The following is a 23798-nucleotide window of genomic DNA, read 5'->3' as shown; positions in this document are numbered from 1 at the left end:
TCGATGCAGCTCTCATGAGATTTGCTTCCTTGGTTCTCTGAGACTTGGGCTTGCCCCTTCCCTGACGATCCTCAGTTTCCTCTTCCATTGGGTAAAACGGGTAGAATTCTAAACTCCTGAAATTACTGGTGTTGGTGGCCCCTGGTGCCAGGTAGAGTTCTCAAGTCTTCAGACCTCAAATATCACCTTTCAGGCCTCATTCGGAACATGACAAAGCCACACAAGTTTTAGGCCCAAGTCCCAGGAAGATCTCAGCACACCTAGGGAAGCCAGCGCACCCGACTCCAGCTCCGACTTTGGCAAAACAATACCAGAAACGTCATTCCCCCGCAAGGCCTGCCCAACTCAAAGCCCGCCAGCGGACGCATGCGCAGAACGGGCGACGGACTGAAGCCATCCAGGACTCGCAGGCATCCGTACAGCGGTCACATTCTCGGAAAGGCTTGGTTCCCTCGTCGCGGTGAGGAAGTCCCTGACAACGTCTATGTAACAACACTGCCCGAAAAGAAACAAGGGAAGCGACCTTCCGCTCTCCGGCGCGCTTCCGTTTCAAACCCTAACTTCCGGTTGGTTAGCCGGTTCCGGTCCCCGCCTCTCACTTCCGGTCGCCTTGGATTCCGTTGCGGTCGGTTCCTGCGTCCACTGCTGCCGGATCCGCCGCGCTCCAGGTGAGGGGATGCGGGGCACCCCGGCGCGCCGTGGGGCTGGGGGACCGCAGCTTTGCTGTCCTCGAGACCCGGCCTCCACTGTGGCCGGGCGGGCGGGCTGGGGGCCGCTCGTGGGGGCCCCGCCCGCGGCTGCCCAGGTTCGCGGCCCAGGCCTCCGGGCCCGGCCGGCTCTTCACAAGGGCCGACGCCCTCCCATCCAGCCTCGTCGCCTAGGTGGAGGGCTTCCGGCGCCTCAGTGGATTTTGCGTCCTCAAACCTTTATTCCTCCCTCTTCTGGGGTTTGTCCGTCTCACCCTCCTCCCTGTTGAACGTATCCCGGCCCTCTCGGGTTTTGGGGTGTCTGCCTGCCTTCTGTGCTGTCTCATACCAGCCACTTCCCACAGCTCGTTTTTCTCTGCACTCCCTGCTGCCCTGCTCTCCCGAGGAGGAGTTGACATTACTTCAGCAGTTACCCTTTACTGGGCGTGTTTAAATTTAACTCCCTCCCCTCAATTCCCAAGGCGTTAACTTTTGCTGCTGTTACTTTCAAATTAACCGCCTTTGCTACTTTTTAGTTGTGTGGTCTCGGGCAATTTGTTTTTCCTCTTTTTCAATTTTCTAGTCTGTATAATGAAGACAGTAGTTATCAGTTTAGGATTGTGAAGATTAAATGAGATTATTCAATTAAGTTGTTGAGCATGTTATCATTTTCCTATCTTCACCACCATTCGTATTGCTTTTTATAGTATACAAAGTGATGTCACGGCTCTTATCGCAGGGATTAACACTATTTTTGTCAAGTAAACATTCCTGCCCTGACTAGGCAAGTCACCACTGTATGTTAGGTAGAAGAATTTACCCAAACAGCCGTTCTTGACTGTAGTTTCACCATAAAGGTGTGCTCCTTGCTTACTTGTTCGGGTTTGATTGCCACATTTACCCCTAAAATGATTTTTCAGTTTATAAATCTGATAGGGTCCGCAGTGATACAAAACATTAAAATTGTGTAAGAAAGAAGGCTAAATGTGAAAACGTAAAATGACTCATGCATTTGCATTGCATTGCTCCATTGTTGTTAATGATCTGAATATTGAAGGAATGAGGTTCAGTAACTTTGAAAAACAGTTTTAAGGACTTTATGCGGTAAAATGTTTTATGGTGTTTGTTTTGTTGTGCTTGGTCCTTTAGAGCAATTGTCAACTTGGAGATCCCACTTGTGGCATGGGTGATGACGTTTGTATACTGCTTTACTAGGCACATAGAGCCCACGCCATCTAGCACATTTTTCTTTTAAGGCTGAGATAATTGAAGAGCCTAGAGTGCTGGCTCTCAAACTTTAGCATGCCTCAGAGATGGGGCGGGGGGGAGACAGAGATTGTTAAAACCCAAATTGCTAGGTCTCTTCTCTCCAGACCCAGTTACATTCCCAGCAAGTTACCAAGTGGAGTCAGTGCTGTTGGATGGTCTGGAGACCACACTTTGAGAACACTGGTCTAGAGGTGCAGTGACTTGTCCACACTTACCTAGAGTTCAGGTGATCTCACTTCACATGTTCTGCTCTGCCCAACACAATATGCTGTATTAGTGCTATTTGCATTCCTAGCTCTTGTAAATTTTCAGTTTTATTTCCACTTCTCACAGAAAAATAATATTTAAATGATATTTCAATTTGACTCAGAAGGGCCATTTGGCTTTTTATTGAGGATTGTAACGTTTGTTGGAGCAAGTTCTCTCCAAATAGAATACATTGCCCTAAAGTAACACAACCTTCTTTAAAGTTTTAGTAGAGCAGGTTGTAAACATAGAATAAATGTAAGTGAATATACGGTGCTCTTTTCTAATGGGCATGTTGAAGACACCTTAAATTTCCAAATTACGTTTGCATGTTAAGATTTATAATTTGCCTTCTTTCTTGCAGTTGGTTGTAATACTTGAACAGTGAAGTCAAATGTTGTATTAAATATATGACAGCATTTGGAAATACCACTACTTTGAGATTAGAAAATCTAGTTCTCTGACCTGTTGGGGGAACAAATATATGAAAACTGGTAGAAAGCTTTATGGGGGAGGAGACCTACATGCTATTGTTGATGAGTGGCAGCTGCTATACAACCTTTGTGTACTTATATCTGTGCCTGTAGGTTTTGTATTTACTGATCTTTGGTGCCTTAACTCCTTTAGATGCAATTCAAGAGAGACAGTTCTGTAAGGGAAGAAACATGAGATTTAGTCAGAAGACTTGTTCTGTTATCAGCTATGTGCCCATGAGCAGATTACATAACCTCTCTGAACTCCTATTTCCTTATTGTAAAAGAGGGACAGTTCTTATCAAACAACCTTGTTAAAGGAGATTGAGTAAAAACTGTCCAGTGTATTAAATATGAAACAAATAATGGCCATTTACTATTTAGCGCAGTGCCTGGAAGACTTCAGTTCTAGTTTTTAAAACAGTTTATGTAACCAGTACTTACTTGTTTAGAGCTTACTATGTGCCAGGTAGTATGTGACTTACAAAAATTAATTTATTCCTCTTAAGAACCCTGAGAAGTAGGAGTATTAGCATCCCTGTTTTACAGATGAGGAAACCTAGGCACAAAGCGTCAGTTAGCTTTCCAACGTTAAATAGCTAATAAGTGGGAGAGCTGACCTCTGAACCCATGTAATCTGTCTCTAGAGTTTATGCTCTTAACAACTCACTGTCCTACCTTGCAAATGGTAAATGAACATGGACGGTCCATCATGGAGGAACTTGCCAGTAGCATAAACCTGATCAGAGAGGGAGGAATAGTTAGTTCATTTATTGCAGCTTTCCACTTGAACGGGGAGAATCTGATAGAATATTAGGAAGTTGTAACTTTAAGCCAAAAATTGAGAGGGTGGGAGAATTTTAACTTTGATTCCTGATAACTTTTGGCATCCTGATAACATTTCTGTACGTAGAAAATCCTGTTTCTCTACCATCAAGTTGTAAAACAGGACTCAAATGACACAGTTTATAAAACTTAAAGTAACAAGTTTACATACATCTTTGATATATCTATTTTAACTTGTATATGCCTTTCTTTCTAGGTATCTTTTTCTGAACAAAAGCTGCGTCATCGTATGTTTCAAGGATGGCTCTTCCTATCATTGTAAAATGGGGTGGACAGGAATATTCAGTGACCACACTTTCAGAAGATGATACTGTGCTAGATCTCAAACAGTTTCTCAAGACCCTTACGGGAGTGCTACCAGAACGCCAGAAGTTACTTGGACTCAAAGTTAAAGGTAATTTTCTCCCTTCTTCAAATTTATTGCATTGATATATTTATGAATCTTTATATTAGCTATTATCTGTTCACTTTAATAAGTCTTTCCCCTTGGAGATTTCTTTGATAGGGATATCCCTAAAATTTTTTTTATGGTACAAGTTAGAATATTTAAGGATACCTGAAAATACCACCACTATTAAGATTACTTTTGATTTCCTCTGACAGTTGATGTTTGCTTGTTAAACCTGTGACACGGAAGTCCCAGGTAAACAGTGTAATTTCTTTCTTTTTTTCTTAAGATTTATGTATCTATTTATTTATTTAATTTTTTTTTTGGCTGTGCCGGGGTCGGGTCTTAGTTGCGGCACTCGGGATCTTCGTTGAGGCATGCGGGATCTTTCTTTGTGGTGTGTGGGCTTCTTTCTAGTTTTGGTGTGCGGGTTTTCTTTAGTTGTGGTGCGCAGGCTCCAGAGTGCATGGGCTCTGTAGTTTGTAGCATGCGGGCTCTAGTTGAGACGCACGAGCTCAGTCGTTGTGGCGCGCGGGCTTAGTTGCCCCGCGGCATGTGGGATCTTAGTTCCCTGACCAGGGATCGAACCCGCGTCCCCTGCATGGTAAGGCGGATTCTTTACCACTGGACCACCAGGGAAGTCCCCAGTATAATTTCTTGTATCTGTCTTCTAGCACAGCCTTTTCATTACAGTTTGGGCCTTTTACTCTCCCCAAATTATCTTTTCTGTTTCGAAAGTAATAATGATTTGTAAATTATAGTCAGTGTTCACATTCAGTTAAAAGACACTTTCAAGGTGTTTGTCTTATCATTGAACGGTGAGTTCTGAGTAGCAGTGAATGTACAGTTATCTCAGGCACTCAATTTTCAGGACTTTCTGGAAAACAGTCATCTTCATCTTGAACAACAGAATAAAATATGAATTTATTTTGTTTAGTTAGTTGAATTAAAGGTGTTCCTCTAAGAGTTGGGGAAAAATTCCAACCTTGTGTTAATTACTACTTCTTAGTGTGTTAGAAATTGCTAATTCAGCAGTAACAGTTTGTTAATTTAAGGAAAAAAACTTGCTGTGGAATCTGTACCAAACCTTTTAATGTTAGGGTTTTGTGTAATGGGATAGTGAAACCAGCACCTGAACTATAGTGAGAAAACAGTCATTTGCTTGTATTGTAGGCAAACCTGCAGAAAATGATGTTAAGCTTGGAGCTCTCAAACTGAAACCAAATACTAAAATCATGATGATGGGAACTCGTGAGGAGAGCTTGGTAAATGTTTACTTTTGTTACCATTTGTCCCTTTGAAGATATTGTGGTTTATATCACACTGTTGTATCATAGTTTTAATTGTGGTAAAATTGTCAGTTTAGCAGTCAAGGAAAAGTAAAAGCTGCACAATGAATGTGTTATTAACTCAGCAGAAAGCAAATACTGGGAAATTTGTTAGTGTATAGCTAGCTGTAAGTGTAGTAGTAGTGCAAATTTAACATGGTAAATCTGCCCAGTGAACATATATAACAAAATATAAAATGTGGAAGTTTTCCTGTAGTGTGTGCTTGCAAGACTCTTGGACTCAAGTCGTACCTCTTATTTGTTTTTTATGCTATGAATGTATTTGTTATGTTAATGATAATATGGTCAAACAAAACTATTTTTCATCTTAATAGGAAGATGTCTTAGGTCCACCTCCTGACAATGATGATGTTATAAACGACTTTGATATTGAAGATGAAGTAGTTGAAGTAGAAAATAGGTGAGTACTTTTCATCATCAAAGGAAATTGGTTGTAATTTGAGAAAAGGTGAATATTTCATCTGATTTTATTTTTTTGTTAGGGAGGAAAACCTACTGAAAATTTCCCGCAGAGTAAAAGAGTACAAAGTGGAAATTTTGAATCCTCCCAGGGAAGGGAAAAAACTTTTGGTACTAGATGTTGATTATACGTTATTTGGTAAGTCAGCTAAAACTGTGCTCCATCTTCTGTTACCCACAATGGCATTTTCCCCTTTCATTTGTTTGTTTTTCCCTTGCAATATGAAATATTTGAAAGCTTTTCTTGTTATTTTAAAAGTAAATCATTTTATTGTAAGGGAAAAGAGAAGTCATCTGTAATTCCAAGATCCAAAGATGACCACTCATATTTTTATGTGCATCTTCCAGGGTGTTTGTATGTATGTCCTTTTTATGTTTACTTAATGATATATTGAACATCACAGTCATTTAACATTCATTGTGAGTTGAATATATGTATTTTTTGGTCAGGCGCTTTTCTAGTTTATGAATGTGTGATAATTTAATCAAGTGATTCCCTATTGATTAACACTTAACATTTTATGATTATTTAAAAATAATTTTTGATATTTTATTCCTGGTTTTCTGTTTAATTATGTTCAAGGCAGATTCTTTTTTTTTTTTTTTTTGCGGTACGCGAGCCTCTCACTGTTCTGGCCTCTCCCGTTGTGGAGCACAGGCTCTGGACGCACAGGCTCAGTGTCCATGGCTCACGGGCCCAGCCGCTCCGCGGCATGTGGGATCCTCCCGGACCGGGGCATGAACCCGTGTCCCCTGCATTGGCAGGCGGACTCTCAACCACTGCACCACCAGGGAAGCCCCAAGGCAGATTCTTGAATTTAAAATTTCATGTCAACAAAAAAAGAAATTTGTTCTTTCATCCTCTAATATTGCCAGAAATGATTAGTTAACTCCTGATGTTAGAATGAATTTATTTACCTCTAATCCTTAACTTTAAGTACATGTCATAAGTTAGCGTAAATTTTTTTTTAATTTGATTATTAAGTTAAACCTGTTATTTTGGTGAAATATGATTATATTTGGTAGGTAAACGGCTAAAAAGTGAGTATATGTGGCCCTAGTTTGTTTTTCATATCCTAAAATAACATCTACATTTTAGAGATTAGATGAGAAAAAATTTACTGTTTCTTATATAAGCCTGAATTCTGGATATTGGTCTTTGCAAATTGAACAGAATAGATCAATTAAAATTGGATTGCAAGAATATTGAATTGTGTGCTTTGAAGATATCCCTTTGTCAGCTGATGTAAGTTAGTCTGAAGTAGTTTGTATTTGAGTGTTTATATTACATTTCAGAAGTTTAATTGATATTAGGTACTTGTCCATGATAATAAACTAATCATCATCTCTAACTGATTTTCTTTTAGACCATAGGTCTTGTGCAGAGACTGGGGTAGAATTAATGCGGCCATATCTTCATGAATTCCTAACATCTGCATATGAGGATTATGACATTGTTATTTGGTGTAAGCTATATTTCTTATTTAGATTTCCATGAAAATAAGGTTGTTCCTTATATTACTCTGCTTTATAAAATGCGACTTAAATTTTATATTTTGCAAATTTCTGATGAAGCATGTTTGACTTTCTTGCATCACAATATAAACTTATGTGTATTTGACAAATACCACTGAAATAATTAAATATAGGAAGAGAGTAGATTATGGTGTGAAAAAAAAATGGCCTTATTTTCACAAGACCCCACCTTGATTAGGATCCTTTCTTTCTGATCTTTGCTATAGAATCTTTGATGCTTTAGTATATTGTTGCTTTCTCCTTTCTTCATCACTCTAGTCTCAAAACACTTGGAGAAAGATATGTATTTAAAAAAAATTTACAGTGATGTAGTTCAGAAATAAAGGCAATATGAATTTACTCAAGGAAAATTAATAAATGGGCTAAAGCAGTGTTACTCAACTTGTGGTCTGCCACTCCAGGAACTTACAGGTCTGTGGTAACAGTGAGTTTGCTCCAAAAAGTAAATTTACTACATTACTGAGCACACTGTTTAGTTCAGGTGACAATCTTTTTGTGGTACGACCTTCTGAAAAGGGAAGGGGAGTGTATTGATTTACATCTCACCTTCCCACAGACATTTAAAGTTACGTCTTGGCAATGTCATAAGCAGAAAAGAGCTATCCTAATTGTGAATTAAATAAAATCCCTAAAGATGGTAATCGTACTAGGTTTTTGATGAGAGGCCACATAGTTGTTCCACAGTTTGTAAATTTCCTTTGTATTTCCTTTTATAATCAGAGTATCTCAATAGTTTAGTGTTACTATGAGTACATAGCCATTACAATTCAATACGTAGTTAAATACATAATTTTCTGGTTTTTAAGATACAGAGAAGAAAGCTTTCTGGGAAGCAGTTTTTTGTTTAGCAACTCTGACATCTGAGATGACATTTGAGAAAAAAGTTTATCCTCTAAATGTTATTAGAGTAGACTTAGGGACTTAGAGAACTTTTTACAATCATATATTTAAAATAAATTAAAAAAAAATGAATTTCATGGTAGTACGTTGAAAAGGGCACCTCATTTTGGAGCTAAATAGACTAGGGTTTTAATCCTGGCTCTGACCTTACTTTGTGACACTAGGCAGGTCAGTTAATTGCTCTGAGCCTTAGCTTCCTCATCTGAGAAATGAAGATAAATAAATCTATATTACAGGGTAGTTGTAAGAATAAAATATTGGTATAGCAACTAGTAACTTGTCTGACATGTAATAGTTTCTTAATAATTAGAAACTCTTTTTATTAGCTGTAAATCTTTCTGTTTTTCATCTGGGGATTATAGTCCCAAAATATATACTGAATGAAAAAAATAGTTTTTCCCTATCGCCTTATTGTTGTCATTGTAGATACATCACTCTCTAAAATTTTAGTTCAACTGACCAGTTTTGCATGTAAGGTGATTTTGGTTCTTGTATGTGTGCTAAAGATTTTTATTTTGAGGACTCAGCTACCTCTTTGCCCTTAAAATAATATACACACACTCATATACACACTTTAAATAATTGAACTCCTTTTTCCATTTTTAAACATTTTACTTTGTAATACCTATATAGTTTAGTCCAATAACTTGAGCTGAGTAGGGCACATAAAACTGAAGTTTGAATTTTTATCAGTGATCTCAGAAATGGTTGGTGTCTGACAATGAGCAGGCACGTGACATAGATAGGGTTTGTGAATTTAGTTGCCTCAGACTTCTTGTTAAAAGCTGCTGGACTCAATGAGCACTAAGTTTGCTGAGCCTGGCAAAATGCTAATTTTCATTAGCATTTTTCGACAGTCTTCAGCCTAGCAGTCTTCAACATAACTTTTGCCACATAACATTAATCTGCTTATATTGACATATATACCTGTGTGTTGCCTTGCAGTAGGAACGCAGAAGAAAATGGAGATCCAGGCACCCTAAATACAAGTTTAGAACTGATAGAGAACAGTATTAGGGCTGTTTTTAAAAGGGTGGTTAGGTCTTGATTTATGAATTTCCTAGGTTCAGAGTTCTTTTGAGCATTGGTTACCTTATCTTTTAGATAAAAGTTGTTTAAATGTTATTGTCTTGAAGACACACTAAAATAAATTTATTTTTATAAATAGTTAAAAGGAAATTACCATAAATATGCTAGGGATTATTTGTGATGTATTTGAACTTTTAGTCTTGCTTAGAAAACTTAACTAATTTATACAGAAGAAAGATTTTTTAAATGAAATTCAAGCTTTTCATACATATTGTGTTATCATTCCTCATGTTTTAGCTGCAACAAATATGAAGTGGATTGAAGCTAAAATGAAAGTAAGTGTTAGAAAACAATCCATTTAAGAACGTTTTGAAACTGCATTTGTCTTTTTAGAAAGTTCCGAATTGAATTAATTTCATTGTCATTGGAGGGCATTTAGTAGCAAAACAAATGCCAGTATCAGGAGTTAGAGGTGTGTTTAAAGTCTGCTTAATGGTGGTTTGCATTGATTACTTATGTCTTTTTCAAGAAAAAGTACAGCAAAGCTTCCTCTCTTTCTCCCATTTTACGCTAATACTTTCTTTTCCTTCTTTTCTCTGGTGTGTGATACTTAAAGGAGTGATGCTCTTCTAAAACATTAAATTGGGAAGTAACCTGTTTCTGGTAGTACATTGAAAAGGGCCCCTCATTTTAGAGCTAAATAGACTAGGGTTCTTTGGACTACCATTTATCGATTTCGCTTCGTGAAACTAAAATGCTTGCTAGTTGTTGAGGAAGGTGTGGTAGCCAGGGGAGTAGAAAGTTGGCATTATGGGAAATTATAGCTGGACTTTTCATAAAGCCTGGGATTTTCCACATTATTATATTTTAACCACATGAATATTTGTATTTATAGGAGCTGGGAGTGAGTACAAATGCAAATTACAAGATTACCTTCATGTTGGACAGTGCTGCTATGATAACAGTGCATACTCCAAGGAGAGGATTAATAGATGTAAGAAGTCATTTTACTTTTTATTTAAAGACTTGCTTGTTTTCTGGTGTACTTTTATATTTATATTGATGGAATAAACTACACAGAGTTTAGAAATACATCTGAGTGGATAATAAAGTATCAGTTGAGTTTTGACATAAGAAGATGTATTTCAGGTTAACAGATTTGAATTTTAGTGACAAAGTTAAGGATCTTGAGGAAGGACTGTCAAGAAAGGTCATGGTTAATTGTCCCGTGATGATAACAGCACAGTGTTGCTAAAGACAGCGTAGGTGTGAAAAAATAATGTTGTCAAGGAAGATACTAGAAACAGACCAGGACACACTTGCCCTGCCCTCTATGAAACTGATAAATAAAAGCAGATATATCATGATGCATGTACTTTGGGGTGATGTACGTGAAGCCCTAGAGAAAGCAATAAGAACCATCAGGAAAGAGTTGGGCTAAAAAGATTAAGGTTCTTCACTTTGTTTACTTGTCAAGTAACTAGTCATATTATGAACTTCTGCGATCTGCAAGGCCCTGAAATGGGCACTGTTGGGAATAAAGAGATGAAGAGACATGGTCCATACCTTTTGGAAACCCAGACTAATAGGAATTGGGGAGAACTTAGCAAACTAGGAAAGCTTAGGGGAGACAGTATTAAAATTGTCAAAGTCATAAAAGTCATAAATAGAATTGTTTATGTGTGTGTGGAGTTTTCAATAAAGGAAATGCTGCGTACATCAAGGAAAAATATAATTTATTACCTACTAAAGTGGTACATGTACAAAGTCTAAACAGTAAAAAGAAGTTTAGGAGGTGTTAAACAGGAGTGTTTATAATAATGAAAAATTAAAGGAACAAAAAGAAATCCTCAATAACAAATCCCTACAACAGTAGGGAGTTGGTTGTACACATTTTTGTTCGTCCATTTAATGGAATGCAGCTAATTATTATTTTTTTTTTATTTTTAAATTTATTTATTTATTTATTTATTTACTTATAGCTGTGTTGGGTCTTTGTTTCTGTGCTAGGGCTTCCTCTAGTTGCAGCGAGCGGCGGCCACTGTTCATTGCGGTGCGCGGGCCTCTCACTGTCGCGGCCTCTCTTGTTGCGGAGCAACAGACGCACAGGCTCAGTAGTTGTGGCTCATGGGCCCAGTTGCTCCGCGGCATGTGGGATCTTCCCAGACCAGGGCTTGAACCCGTGTCCCCTGCATTGGCAGGCAGATTCTCAACCACTGCGCCACCAGGGAAGCCCCGCAGCTAATTATTTGATGCAGAAATTTTTCAGAAATTTTTCATGATACGTTATTAAAGTGAAAGAAATATTTTAGCAGTATTTGCAAACTGTTAGAAAATAGTTTTTAACCGTTGTTTGGTTCAGCGGTTCCCTTAGCTTTACAAAAGATCTATGAACTCTTTGAGGTTGCTTCTGTTTATCAGAAAGACTGGAGAAATACATCAGAATATCTAGTTGCATTCTTTGGTACTAAGTGGATTATAGGTAATTAAATATTTTCCTTTGTGCTTTTTTGTGTTTTCAGATTTTTTTCTACAGTCAACAGTAGTACTTGTCTAATTGAAAACAAGGTAGCTCATGTTGTGGAGAACGCACGGTGCTTTTGACCTAATTGCAAACTGACAGCACTATCTAAGAAGATGTAGGATTTCTAACCCTGGGTGTCATGAAGCTCTTATAGTGTTTGAGGCTTTACGTTGGCTGAGAAAGCCAAGAATCTGGTTTATTGTGTCAGCTTCTGTGTATTTGGCTTCAAGTATTTGAGGGGTTTGTTTCAGTAGTAAACAAATAGTGCAAACAAATACAGCAAATAACATTTTAGTGGAATGAAAATATTTGAGTAACATTTTTTGCAATAATGAGTTCACTAAGGAAAAAAAGCCTTCCTCCATATTAAAAGAAATTATAGAGGAGAAAAAGCATTTTAAAATTAATGACAACGCTTGTCACCATTTATTTACTACCATTTAATCTCATATAATTAATATATTATCATCATGTAATCTCACATTACCATCAATGAGACTACTGCCTTCAGCAAAAAGTACTTTTTCTTCTAAAAGTTAATGTATTTAAAATATTTTTGTGAGTGTGTAAAATATATTCACATGATTCACAAATAAAGTGTATAGTGAAAAGTATTCCTCCTGGACCCTCCAGCCACTTAACTTTCCTTTCTTCAAGCAATCACTATTATTTCTTGTGTGATCTTACAGAGAATTTATGCAAGTATCAATAGATATGGATAACTGAGGAATTACCTTTTTGAAGGCTCATTTTAAGAATTCAGAAATAAAAGCAAGAATTTACAAATTACGGTGTTTTGAAGTTAAATAATCAGATGCCCTAGAAATTGTGCACCTATACCACTGAACTAAGGAGAAAGTCCATTTTTCCTTTACAAAATATTTAAATATTATAATAAAAGAACCAGGTACATTGTCATTAAGGTTTTCTAGTTTTGAAAACAGACCCCATGTGAAACCTCAAGCGCTGAGGGGACATGTGAATGCTCAGCAGACATCTAAACAAATACTAGATTTTTAAAAAATTAAATACTTTTTTTGATCCCGAATCTTCGTATTAAAATTATAGGAAGTCTTATAATGGGCTTAGTTCCATCAGACATGAACAGACCTTTCAGAAGTTGACACTGAGAGATATATTGTGCCTTACAGTGTGTTGCATCTTGGTTCTGTTCTGTTCACACAGCCAGCCATCACTGCCTCATGGTAAAGGAACGCTCTGGCATAGTTCTGCAGGGCATTTTGCAGTATTTCTGCTTTTAAGAAAGGATGAACTATTCATGAAATTTGAGTTAAATCTAAACTTTTATTCTAAGGTAAAGCCTCTTGGTGTTATATGGGGAAAGTTTTCGGAGTTTTACAGCAAAAAAAACACCATCATGTTTGATGACATAGGAAGAAATTTTCTAATGAACCCACAGAATGGACTAAAGGTAAGACAGTTTTACTTGCCATTCTCACATATGCTGGATTATGTAGTAGAACGTTAGCACTATTGAATTTCATAAATTTTTGGAAGTAGTGTATTATCCTGTCAAGAAAAACTTAAGTGTTTAGAAAAATTCATATAAAATTGAGCATTCTCTCTTTTTGCTTGGTATTTCCTTAGTTAACCAACTCATCCAGATGGTTTGTTTTGTTTTGTTTTTCTAATGTTTTTTTTTTTTACATAAATTTATTTTTTAAATTTATTTTTGGCTGCGTTGGGTGTTTGTTGCTGCGTGTGGGCTTTCTCTAGTTGTGGTAAGCGGGGGCTTCTCTTGTTGTGGAGCACCGGCTCTAGGTGCACAGGCTTCAGTAGTTGTGGCGTGTGGGCTCCATAGTTGTGGCTCGTGGGCTCTAGAGCGTAGGCTTAGTAGTTGTGGCGCACGGGCTTTGTTGCTCCGTGGCATACGGGATCTTCCCGGACCAGGGCTCGAACCCGTGTACCCTGCATTGGCAGGCAGATTCTTAACCACTGCACTACCAGGGAAGCCCCCATCCAGATGTTTTATTTTCAGTTAGCTCTGTGGAGCAACATGAACTTACTGACATTGACTTTTAGCATCAAAAGTGAAAGCATCAGACATTCTATTAGGGATATGAATCTTGAATTTCTGATGTTCTGGTTAGCTGGAAAGCTGGCAATAAGGGTATTTTTCCTTTTTAAACTGAAACTAATAAAAGGTGTTTGAAAATTCATATAGTGTAAGTGGAGAGCTTAGAATTATGAAATGCTGGAGCTAGAAGGAACCTCAGTCATCTTTTATAGAAACAGTCTGAGGATCAGAAAGTTCATGACTTGCCCAAGGTCGTGTATGTAACTGGTTAATGATAGAATTTGAGTTAGAACCCAAGTAACTTGGTTTCTAGGCCAGTGATGATCTTAGCATTAAGTCACATGCAATCTTATATAGACATCATAGTGATATTTAACCCTGGTAGCAGCGTGAAATTGGTAAGAGAGAAATTTGAAACTTAAAATTTTTGGTACCTATGGCTGCCTATGTGTAAATACAATATGAAAATGGAAAAGATAGCTCTATGTTGTGATACAATGCAAATGGAGTCTCCATTTGAAGTGTAAATCCTGATACTAAGACACTTTTAATCTCAGTCCTGAACTTTTCCACCAGCTGAATTCTTTTTTTTAATGGTTTTTTAAAAAAATTAATTAATTTATTTATTTTGGCTGCGTTGGGTCTTCGTTGCTGAGTGCGGGCTCTCTCTAGTTGCAGTGAGCAGGGGCTACTCTTTGTTGCGGGGCGGTGCGCGGGCTTCTCATCGTGCTGGCTTCTCGTTGCAGAGCACGGGCTCTAGGTGCGTGGGCGTCAGTAGTTGTGGCACGTGGGCTCAGTAGCTCTGGCACACGGGCCTAGTTGCTCCGCAGCATGTGGGATCTTCCCGGACCAGGGCTCGAACCCGTGTCGCCTGCATTGGCAGGCAGATTCTTAACCACTCTGCCACCGGGGAAGTCCCCACCAGCTGAATTCTTGATGACTTTAAAAGACAAGAGAGAAAAACTTGAAGGTAGATTTTTGAAGCTCTCTGTACAGACTGTTGATGTCGTCTTTAGTGTACAATGAGGATAGTTTAGGGACTGAATATTAATCTAGGTAGTGAATTGCCACAAATATAAAAGCTGTTGACTTGGAAGAAAAGTACTTGGGGTAGACTGGTGGTTATGCTGTCCTTTAAAAATGATTTCTGTTTGAGGCTTTAGGAGAAGTGCTCTTCCTGTGTGTAGTTTACGAGGTATAAGGTACAAAAGTATGTTCTTCAGTCTTGAGGAAAGATTCAATTGATCTAAGCCAAATTTTGTATGAAACTAATGGTGTCTGTACTGGAAAGGAGGTAAAGTCATGGTATTTAAGGAATGATTAAATTTTTTTAACTGAGGTATAATATTAGTTTCAGGTATACAACATAATTTATGATTTGATATTTGTTTATATTGTGAAGTGATCACCACAGTAAGTCTAGTTAACTAACATCTGTCACCATACATACTTACAGAATTTTTTCTTCTGATGAGAACGTTTAAGATCTGCTCTCTTAGCCACTTTCAAATATGCAATATGGTATTGTTGACTATAGTTGCTGTGCTATACCTTACATCCCCATGATTTATTTATTTTATAACTGGAGGTATGTACCTTTTGACTCCCTTTACCCATTTCTCCCACCCACCCATCTCTGGCAACCACCAGTATGTTCTTTCTGTCCTTTGTATGTATGAGCTTGGCTTTAGGTATGTGTTTTGTTCTTGTTTTTGTTTTCTTTTTTTAGATTCTACATATAAGTGAGACAGGGAATGATTTTTGAGAAGAGCTTTAACTTAAAAAAAAATTATTAGTTTCATGTGTATTTTTAGAAGAAACATTATTTTCCCAGCCAACATTTGGGCCCTCCTCATCTCTGGATGCAGAGAGATGATGATATAAACTTCTAGTTCTTCATGTTACTTTAGAGCAAGTTGTTTGTTTGTTTGTTTTTTAGCAGAGTACTCAGTAAAATCATTGAAGGAATTCCTAAAAATGTGTAAGTTTCTGCCTCCAAAAATTCTAATTCAGGAGAAGTATTTTTAAGCATTCTACAGGTAATCTCTCGCATGTCTCCTTTTGAAAGCCTCTTTTAAGAAGGTAGTAATTAATGATCTGCCCACATTGACATAGAAATGGTTTTGAAATTGTGAAATATTCTATATTCTGTTTTGTTATCACAGTTCCACAATGTTTCTGGTAGAAATCTCAGAGATTTCACAGAGATCTTAAAGACTGCTTATTTTTAAAGTAGTTAACTTCTAATATAAGCTTGCTAATCATAAGGTTTGAAATATATAACATAGGAGGGTTTGTCAATTATGAATATAGTACTGAACTAAAGGAACTTGAATTTTGGTCATGGATGAATCAGTAGTTAGTCTGAACTTCACTTTTATTATCTATATAAGGAAATGGTGATTTAAGAGAATGCAGATAATCTAAACATTCTTAATTTCCTAAAAATGTTTTTTGATGTGAGACAGCGGTGGTAGTATATGTTGCCTGCCCTTCTAGTGATCACTTAGATCATTCTTGAAGAATGGAACAGTGATTATACTGAAACAATTGAAGTCAGTTAGGTGAATTTTTTCCACTTAACTAGTTTAACTTTTAGATCCAGAATCTTTGGGGTATTTTAGTTTTGTTATTATTAGTGCTTAAGACCAAATGTTTAGAAAGTAAAAGTAACTTAGCAGGGCCTTGGATTGAAAATCTTATTTACCAGCCACTGACTCTGTACTTTCTCTTTCAGTCTAATCCCTTCCTGCTTCTATAGTTGGAATCACTTTGGTACATTGTATATTAATAGTTTAGAAGTCAGTGTGTTGCCTTTACAATCTTTTTAAATGAGGGAGTACTTTAGAACATTACAATATTGCCCAGGATTATGCTGAAACTCATTTCACTACATTCTGATATCATGCCTATTTACACCTAGCTGTAGGGCTTAAGCAGGTCCCTGCAGAGAATTTTCTTGATCTGCAGTCACTGCTGCTGCTGTGAAGCAGCACTGCCCGCACTGCCTGTTTGGAATCAGGATCTCCTACAAGAGTTTGCTTCTGTGCAGACTCTTGACAGCTCTTATTGGTGCCCTTCAGCCAGAGCCCAGCTGACTAACAGCTGTGGAGGCCCTTGGCCCTAAACTGTTGTGATGTGAATAGAACCTGGAACGTATGGGAGAATTTTCTTCTGTCCGTTTCCAGCTGGTGGTGTGTTTTTCCAATGACAGAGAAGTAAATAAAAAAATATTTAAAACCTCTACTCTTGATAGATATGGTAACGACTCCTATGGGCTCATTGTTCTCAACAGGTAACAATGATTAAATGTCAACTGTTTTTAAATGTCACTATGTAAAATTGACCAGTTTGCATTTTCTCCCAATCACAGTAAGGATATATTAATGCTTTACTAAAATGATTTATTCAGTCCTTGCAGGCGTATGTGTGATTTTTAAAAGATATTTTTTTTATACTGGAAAAGTTCAAACATAAAAAGAACTACATTGAATTGTATAAACTAACCCCCATGTATGCATTATCCTGTTTAAACAACTTGTTAATTCATGGATGTTTTGCTCTATACCTTACCTACTTCCCTCTCTTTGATATTTTGAAGCAAATCCCAGATACATTATTTCATCTAAAATTAGTTTAAAGGTTTTGAAATGCTGTCTTGAGTGCTATATAGATGATCTGGTGTCTTTAAAAAAGTAGAACTCTTTATTGGAAGTGTAACATAAAGAAAAGTGCATAAAATGTGCAGTTTAACAAATTGTTTTACAGAGAACATATGTAACTACCATTCAAGTCAAGATGTAAAATCCCTTACTAATTATAGTCTTCAACCCTGTCCACCATCTTGACTTTTATGCTCTTTTTTTTAAATTTTATTTTTATTTATTTATTTTTGCTGTGTTGGGTCTTCATTTCTGTGCGAGGGCTTTCTCTAGTTGTGGCAAGTGGGGACCACTCTTCATCACGGTGCGCGGGCCTCTCACTATCGCGGCCTCTCTTGTTGCGGAGCACAGGCTCCAGACGCGCAGGCTCAGTAGTTGTGGCTCATGGGCCCAGTTGCTCCGCGACATGTGGGATCTTCCCAGACCAGGGCTCGAACCCGTGTCCCCTGCATTGGCAGGCAGATTCTCAACCACTGCGCCACCAGGGAAGCACCCTTTTATGCTTTTGAAATGAATACTTTTTATCATAACATATATTGAACTTAAAAATTTAGAAAATACGGCTGATTTTTATGGGAAAACTCATATAATTAAAAATATTTTAATGGAGACTTTACTGATAAAAATGCTTATGATAAAATGTGAGTGAAAATAGGTTATACAAATGTGTAATATTTTAGCTGTATAAAATTTTCATAGAAAATGCTGATGTGAAAATCATCTGTTAAAATTTATCTCACTGCCCTGTAGATCAAGCATGTATTGGGTACCTTTTTATGAATGAAGTGACGTGAATGAGATTATTTAATTAGTAAGAAGCAACTGGATTGATAGAAGGGGGAAAAGTCTAAGCAGTTTTGCAAAGTAGAGGAGCCACATAAGGTTCAAGTGCTATAAGACAGCTGGTGGTGTGAGGTTCAGACTGAAAAGATAACAGAAGGTAAATTAAGTAGAAGAACTTCCACTATAAACATACCATGACTGTCAGTGAGATAGTGTACAAGTAATTCTTAGTATTGACAGCCTTGGTGATATTTTAATCTCATTAACTGTAATTTAAGTGTTAGAATAGTATAGATTTGTACTAGTTTTCTTACTACAATGTGAAGTGTTGGATAACGTTTGTTTTCTAATAGATAAGACCTTTTATGAAAGCACACCTAAATCGAGATAAAGACAAAGAACTTTTAAAATTAACCCAGTACCTCAAGGAAATAGCAAAGTTAGATGACTTTTTGGACCTAAATCACAAATATTGGGAAAGGTAAGTGCTAATTGCTTATTCATTTCTTCTTTACATTAATGAATGAAAAAATTTTCTGGCAGCTCTGGTATACACGTAACTCTTATTTTTTGTTTAAAATGGGTGAATTCTAAAGCTCTTTTCTAATCCAGTGACATCTCCCCTGGAAGTATTTTTCCCTTTCTCTTAACCTCTAACTTGTTCATAAACCCACATCTCTTAAGATCTTTAATACTTCTCTAGTAGAGAGGATTTGAGAGACTAGTACATGTTTGTGATGCTACCTGTTAATTATTTTGTGACATTAAATGGGTCACTCTTTTATGAATCTGTTCTCATACTGTAAAATAGTGTCAGGATAAAATAAAATATACTAAAAAGTTTTCTGTTAAAAATTACAAGTAACCTCTGTGTAGCAGAAAAATTAGAAAATTTATTCCTTTAGGGAAACAGTTACTTGTGATTATGAAAGATAACTACTGTTACCAGCTTGGTGTCTAGTCTTCTAGTCTTTTTTTCTGAGCACAAACATAAGTACAAATCTACATATGGACCGCATATAAACGTCAAGATTTTGAGGCAGGAAAAACCTCTGGAGAAGTGAACAGGATTATTATGTACTGCAAGTACTTTTTTGGAAGTAGATCTTTGAAGAGCTGATTTCACCAATACAGCAACAAAAGAAACTTCATATAATATAACACTTCGGCTTTTCAAATTACATTTTTGGCTTTTCAGATCACTCATATACTTATGTACTTATATACCTACATAATATTTATTTATATACTTCTTATTAGAGTCTCATAATCCTATTAGGAGGGTAAGGCTGGCATTTTTATCCACATTTCCTGTAGATGGTGTAACTAAGTCATAGAGATAGTAAATGCCACAGTTTGAGCAAGTTTTACCATCAAAACTTGTCCAGGTCTCCTGATTTTAAGAACTCTTTCCCTACCCCCATAGCTCTGAGTATAGTAATTCATAAATGTGAGAAATAGAGATGTAAACATTTTAATTTGTTGGTAGACTCCTATAAAATAATATGAAGAAAAATTTGCTTGGTGAATTAACATCTTTGCATCTTTACAATCTTGATCAGAGTTCTTTAGCAGCTTTGCCTCACTACCTTTATGCAAGAAGATCTTCAAATGGACTTTGAGTTTTGGGGGGAAATTATAATACTAATTAATATATTGCTTTCACATTTGGAAGTAAGGCAGTGTGGAGTGATGGTGTGTAGCCTCCAGAGCCTTGTTTTCAATCTGAACTCTGCCACTTTCTTGCTGTATGAACTTGGGCAAATCGCTTAACCTCTTTTTGACTGTAAAATAGAAATAAGTTCTCACTGAACACTCATAGAACTGTTGTGAGGACTAAATGAATTAATGCATGTACTTAGAACAGTGCTTGGCACATAAACAACACGTGTTAGCGTTATTAACAGTTATTACTTATCTTGAAAAGTTTTGTTATTAAACAACTTTCTTTGGGGAGGAGAGTTAGATTGTTAACTTAAATTTAGTGTGATACAGCTTAGACATCTTATTTTATTTCTTGCAGGTATCTCTCAAAGAAGCAAGGACAGTAGTTACAAGCTATACTGGCAGTTATTGAAGATACTTGAGATCCATGAACTTCTTTTTGCTTTTATGCTAAAGATCATTATGATAGTGCTGGACACTGCAGCAAATATAAGACTGCTTATACTTGGTCTTCCAGTTTTTTGTAAATTTAATTTTATATTTTTTGAAGATCATAGCAATACGCCAAAAAAAAAAAAAAAAACAACACCTTTTTCCCCCTGTATGAATTTACTGTAACTCTTGAAAACTATTTTCTCCAGCATAGAGTACTGAGTTTTATTCCCCACACACACACAAAAAGTGGACAAAAATGTATGCTTAACAGTGTCATTTTGTGACTTTGGAAATAAGTATGTCTTGTGTGTTTGTCTCACTGTGTTGTTGTCTAAGCCCAAACCCACCTTGAAACTACTGTTTTTAAAACCAAAAAAAGAAAAGTTTTTAGTAAGGAACCTAGTTTAGTATGCTTAAAACCACCGAGAGTTTTTCTTATTCCTTTGTCATAAACACAATTTCTCTTTTATTACTCCACTACTTACATCTCTAAATTCTGAGCTGTCTCAGTTTGGTGTGTATGTGTGTCAGTGTTCTTTGAGTAAAACTGGAAAATGTCTGCTCTGATACAGATATGTCATAGTGTGACAAGTAGAAAACATGAGACTGAGGAATGAAACTAAGGAACAAGAGCGTGTTTCTTTGTGGTGGCCAAGTAGAAGCACTCCTGCCTAAAACCGTTGTCCTAAAAGCAGTTAAAGGCAGTACATTTTAAAATGGGACGTGTCACTGGTTCAGTCCTAAAAAGCATGAACAAAAAGTTTTTGTTCTGTTCCAGCTCTGTCTTCTCTAAGTGCAAACACTGTGTTGCAGTGAAAATATCTAGCCATAAGATTAAATTTATTTGCAATGCTTATGCCTGCAGATGTGTAATGTGACCACTGTTTTGTGTTGACAGTATTGCTTTATACAGTTCTTCTATTTGAAAGGAATCTGGTTCTTTCAGATAAACATGGTATGTATTGTTCTTATGGGGGACTATTTCAGTGGTGTAAATAATAAATTCCTTTTCTTAAAACATCAGTTATCTGCTCTGTATTATCCCAAATATTTTGCCTCTTCGTTGAATCATGAAACAAACACTAGGTTCAGGCAGGCATCTCTTGAAAAAAATTAAATGTGTATGGTTTTAAAAGTTTGGGAACCCCTAATTAAGATGATTCAATGAAAACGTCTTAATTATGAGGCTCAATTTAAATATTTAAGGATCGAATAGAATTTTTTAAAGCATTTCATTGGCACATTTTCCCAGTGTGAAAAGTAGTTTATTATTCCAAGGTAAGGCTTTATCCTTCTTAAAAAACTGAACACTTAAAACTATTTATATAGGTTGATAAAGAGTAAACATTTTCTAAATCAGTATAAACTGAACTACAAAAATTAGCAAGCCTCAGGAAGCAAAGCAAAGTAGGTTCTAAAAAAAGATATTTTCTGCCATTAGGTGGTGCCCAAACCAAAGTTTATTAGCAGGTATGCTAAATTAAGCAGTCCTAGGAGAACATTATCAGCTTATTGAAGTCACATGTCCTTGTGTGGTTAATGCATTCATAGAGTGTGAGAGCTTTAGTGTGTCTTGTGCGTCTCATAATTTATTGAACAGATCTATCTCTGTATTTCTATGTATGTGGTGTACACAGCAGAACCAGGAGATGACTTAATTCAGATGCATGTTCTAGTGAAATAGCAAATTGGTTTTATGATATGTATGTTCCAGACTTTCAAACAATTAGTGCCTTATAAAGTATATTTAATCTAAAAACTGCAGAACATCATTAAAACTTTGATTTAGAAGGAAGTTTGAGATCTGGTAGCCCCTCAGGTCCTTTATGAAAATCAAGTTACTGGATTAATGATACCTGTAGGACTTACTGAGTTTTAAAGGTAAAGAATAGATAAGCAGGTCATTACAGTAAGGAAGTGCAACATGATCTTCATTCATAGAAAAGAAAACGGTTGTCTTTTGGGGGGAGGAGGTGGAGCTGTGTGGGAATAGGGGTTGGTAAAGAAGGATATGCAAAACAATAACAACACATGGGAAAATGCAAATTATATAGGGTATTTCTTGGTTTTTAAATGACAGTTAGTTGCCAAGAATAGTAATAAAATATGTAAATGGTGAATAAACTGGTTGAGGATTTTTCTTAACCAAGGAATCAACAGAACTCTCTCAAGGAACAGATTGTTAGTTTTCCCTAAAGTATTGATACATCACAATTTATTAATCTGGGTTTCCCTGGTGGCACAGTGGTTAAGAATCTGCCTGCCAATGCAGGGGACACGGGTTTGAGCCCTGGTCCAGGAAGATCCCACATGCCGCGGAGCAAATAAGCCCGTGCGCCACAGCTACTGAGCCCGTGTTCCACAACTACTGAAACCCATGCACCTAGAGCCTGTGCTCTGCAACAAGAGAAGCCACCGCAGTTAGAAGCCCGCGCACAGCAACTAGAGAAAGCCCGCGTGCAGCAACAAAGACCCAATGCAGCCCCAAATAAAACTAAAAAAAAAAAATTATTAATCTTATTAGCTGGAATAGCAGCCCAAGTGGTGTCTCTAGAGATTAAGTGCTTAGATATTTATGTAAGGATATGCTGGTTTTAATTTTATTTTTGGCTGCGTTGGGTCTTCGTTGCTACGCTCAGGCTTTCTCTAGTTGCAGAGAGCAGGGGCTACTCTTGTGGTGTGCGGGCTTCTCATTGCGCTGGCTTCTCTTGCTGAGGAACATGGGCTCTAGGCGCACGGGCTTCAGTAGTTGTGGCACACGGGCTCAGTAGTTGTGGTGCATGGGCTTAGTTGCTCCGTGGCATGTGGGATCTTGCCGGACCAGGGCTCAAACTCGTGTCCCCTGCGTTGGCAGGTGGATTCTTAACCACTGCGCCACCAGGGAAGCCCCATATACTGGTTTTTAGAATTGCCTTGGAAAAGCTGTGTAGGTCTGTGTGGGAATGCTAAGTATGTAGAGCTTAAGGAGAAATCCTTGAAGATTAGTTGGATAGATTTATCAAAGACTTCTGAGAAACTAATCCATCTTAACAATTGAAACAAATCAGTATCAGGCATCCCGTATGTTTAGAAAAGGGTGTCAATCATTTAATGTCAGCGAGGTTCCATGTAGAATGTAAAATCTTAAAAACCTCCCACGCCAATGATTTTTTAAAACTCTGGATGTAAGCAAGCACTTCTTAAATGCTAGTATAAGGATATTTCCTGATACACAGTGTTACTTATTAAAACACTGATTTCCTTCTGAAAAGCTTTAAAAGTTGAACCTGTAGTTTGTATTGATAAAAACTATGGGAAACCAGTCTTTAAAAATACCAAAAACAAAGATATTTCCATAAGCCAATATTGCCACAACAAGCACAGATTAGATTGTGTATAATTTATGATGCTAAAGGCCAAATTGATGACTTTTAAGGAATATATAGATTATCAAAATGAAGTAATTTTTGATTGAATGCCAATCACTTAATTCTATTTACAGTCCTTTTTTCCTTTCACTCATTATAATGC

General features: G+C 37.0%; 1 protein-coding gene across 1 annotated transcript; it reads left to right on the top strand.

Moving 5' to 3' along the window:
- Nucleotides 1-562: 562 nt before the first annotated feature.
- On the top strand, nt 563-20549 carry UBLCP1 (ubiquitin like domain containing CTD phosphatase 1). The gene is made up of 11 exons (XM_081232580.1): nt 563-668; nt 3717-3914; nt 5082-5173; nt 5572-5657; nt 5740-5855; nt 7084-7182; nt 9479-9516; nt 10077-10175; nt 13021-13137; nt 18542-18669; nt 20212-20549. Exons 2-11 carry the CDS (start codon nt 3761-3763, stop codon nt 20237-20239), a joined length of 957 nt encoding a protein of 318 aa, XP_081088706.1. The 5' UTR covers nt 563-668; nt 3717-3760; the 3' UTR covers nt 20240-20549.
- The last annotated feature ends 3249 nt before the right edge of the window (nt 20550-23798 follow it).

The sequence above is a fragment of the Mesoplodon bidens genome, assembly GCF_964165515.1.
Source record: "Mesoplodon bidens genome assembly, chromosome: 4".
NCBI classification, from domain to species: Eukaryota; Metazoa; Chordata; class Mammalia; order Artiodactyla; family Ziphiidae; genus Mesoplodon; species Mesoplodon bidens.
This window is presented reverse-complemented; position numbering and strand designations above follow the sequence as displayed.

Excerpts from the sequence above, each read along its gene's own strand:
- UBLCP1 (XM_081232580.1), top strand. The coding sequence starts at position 3,761 with ATGGCTCTTCCTATCATTGTAAAATGGGGTGGACAGGAATATTCAGTG. Across the intron at positions 3,915-5,081 it reads ACTTGGACTCAAAGTTAAAG|GCAAACCTGCAGAAAATGAT; the intron begins GTAATTTTCTCC and ends CTTGTATTGTAG. Across the intron at positions 18,670-20,211 it reads AATCACAAATATTGGGAAAG|GTATCTCTCAAAGAAGCAAG; the intron begins GTAAGTGCTAAT and ends TATTTCTTGCAG.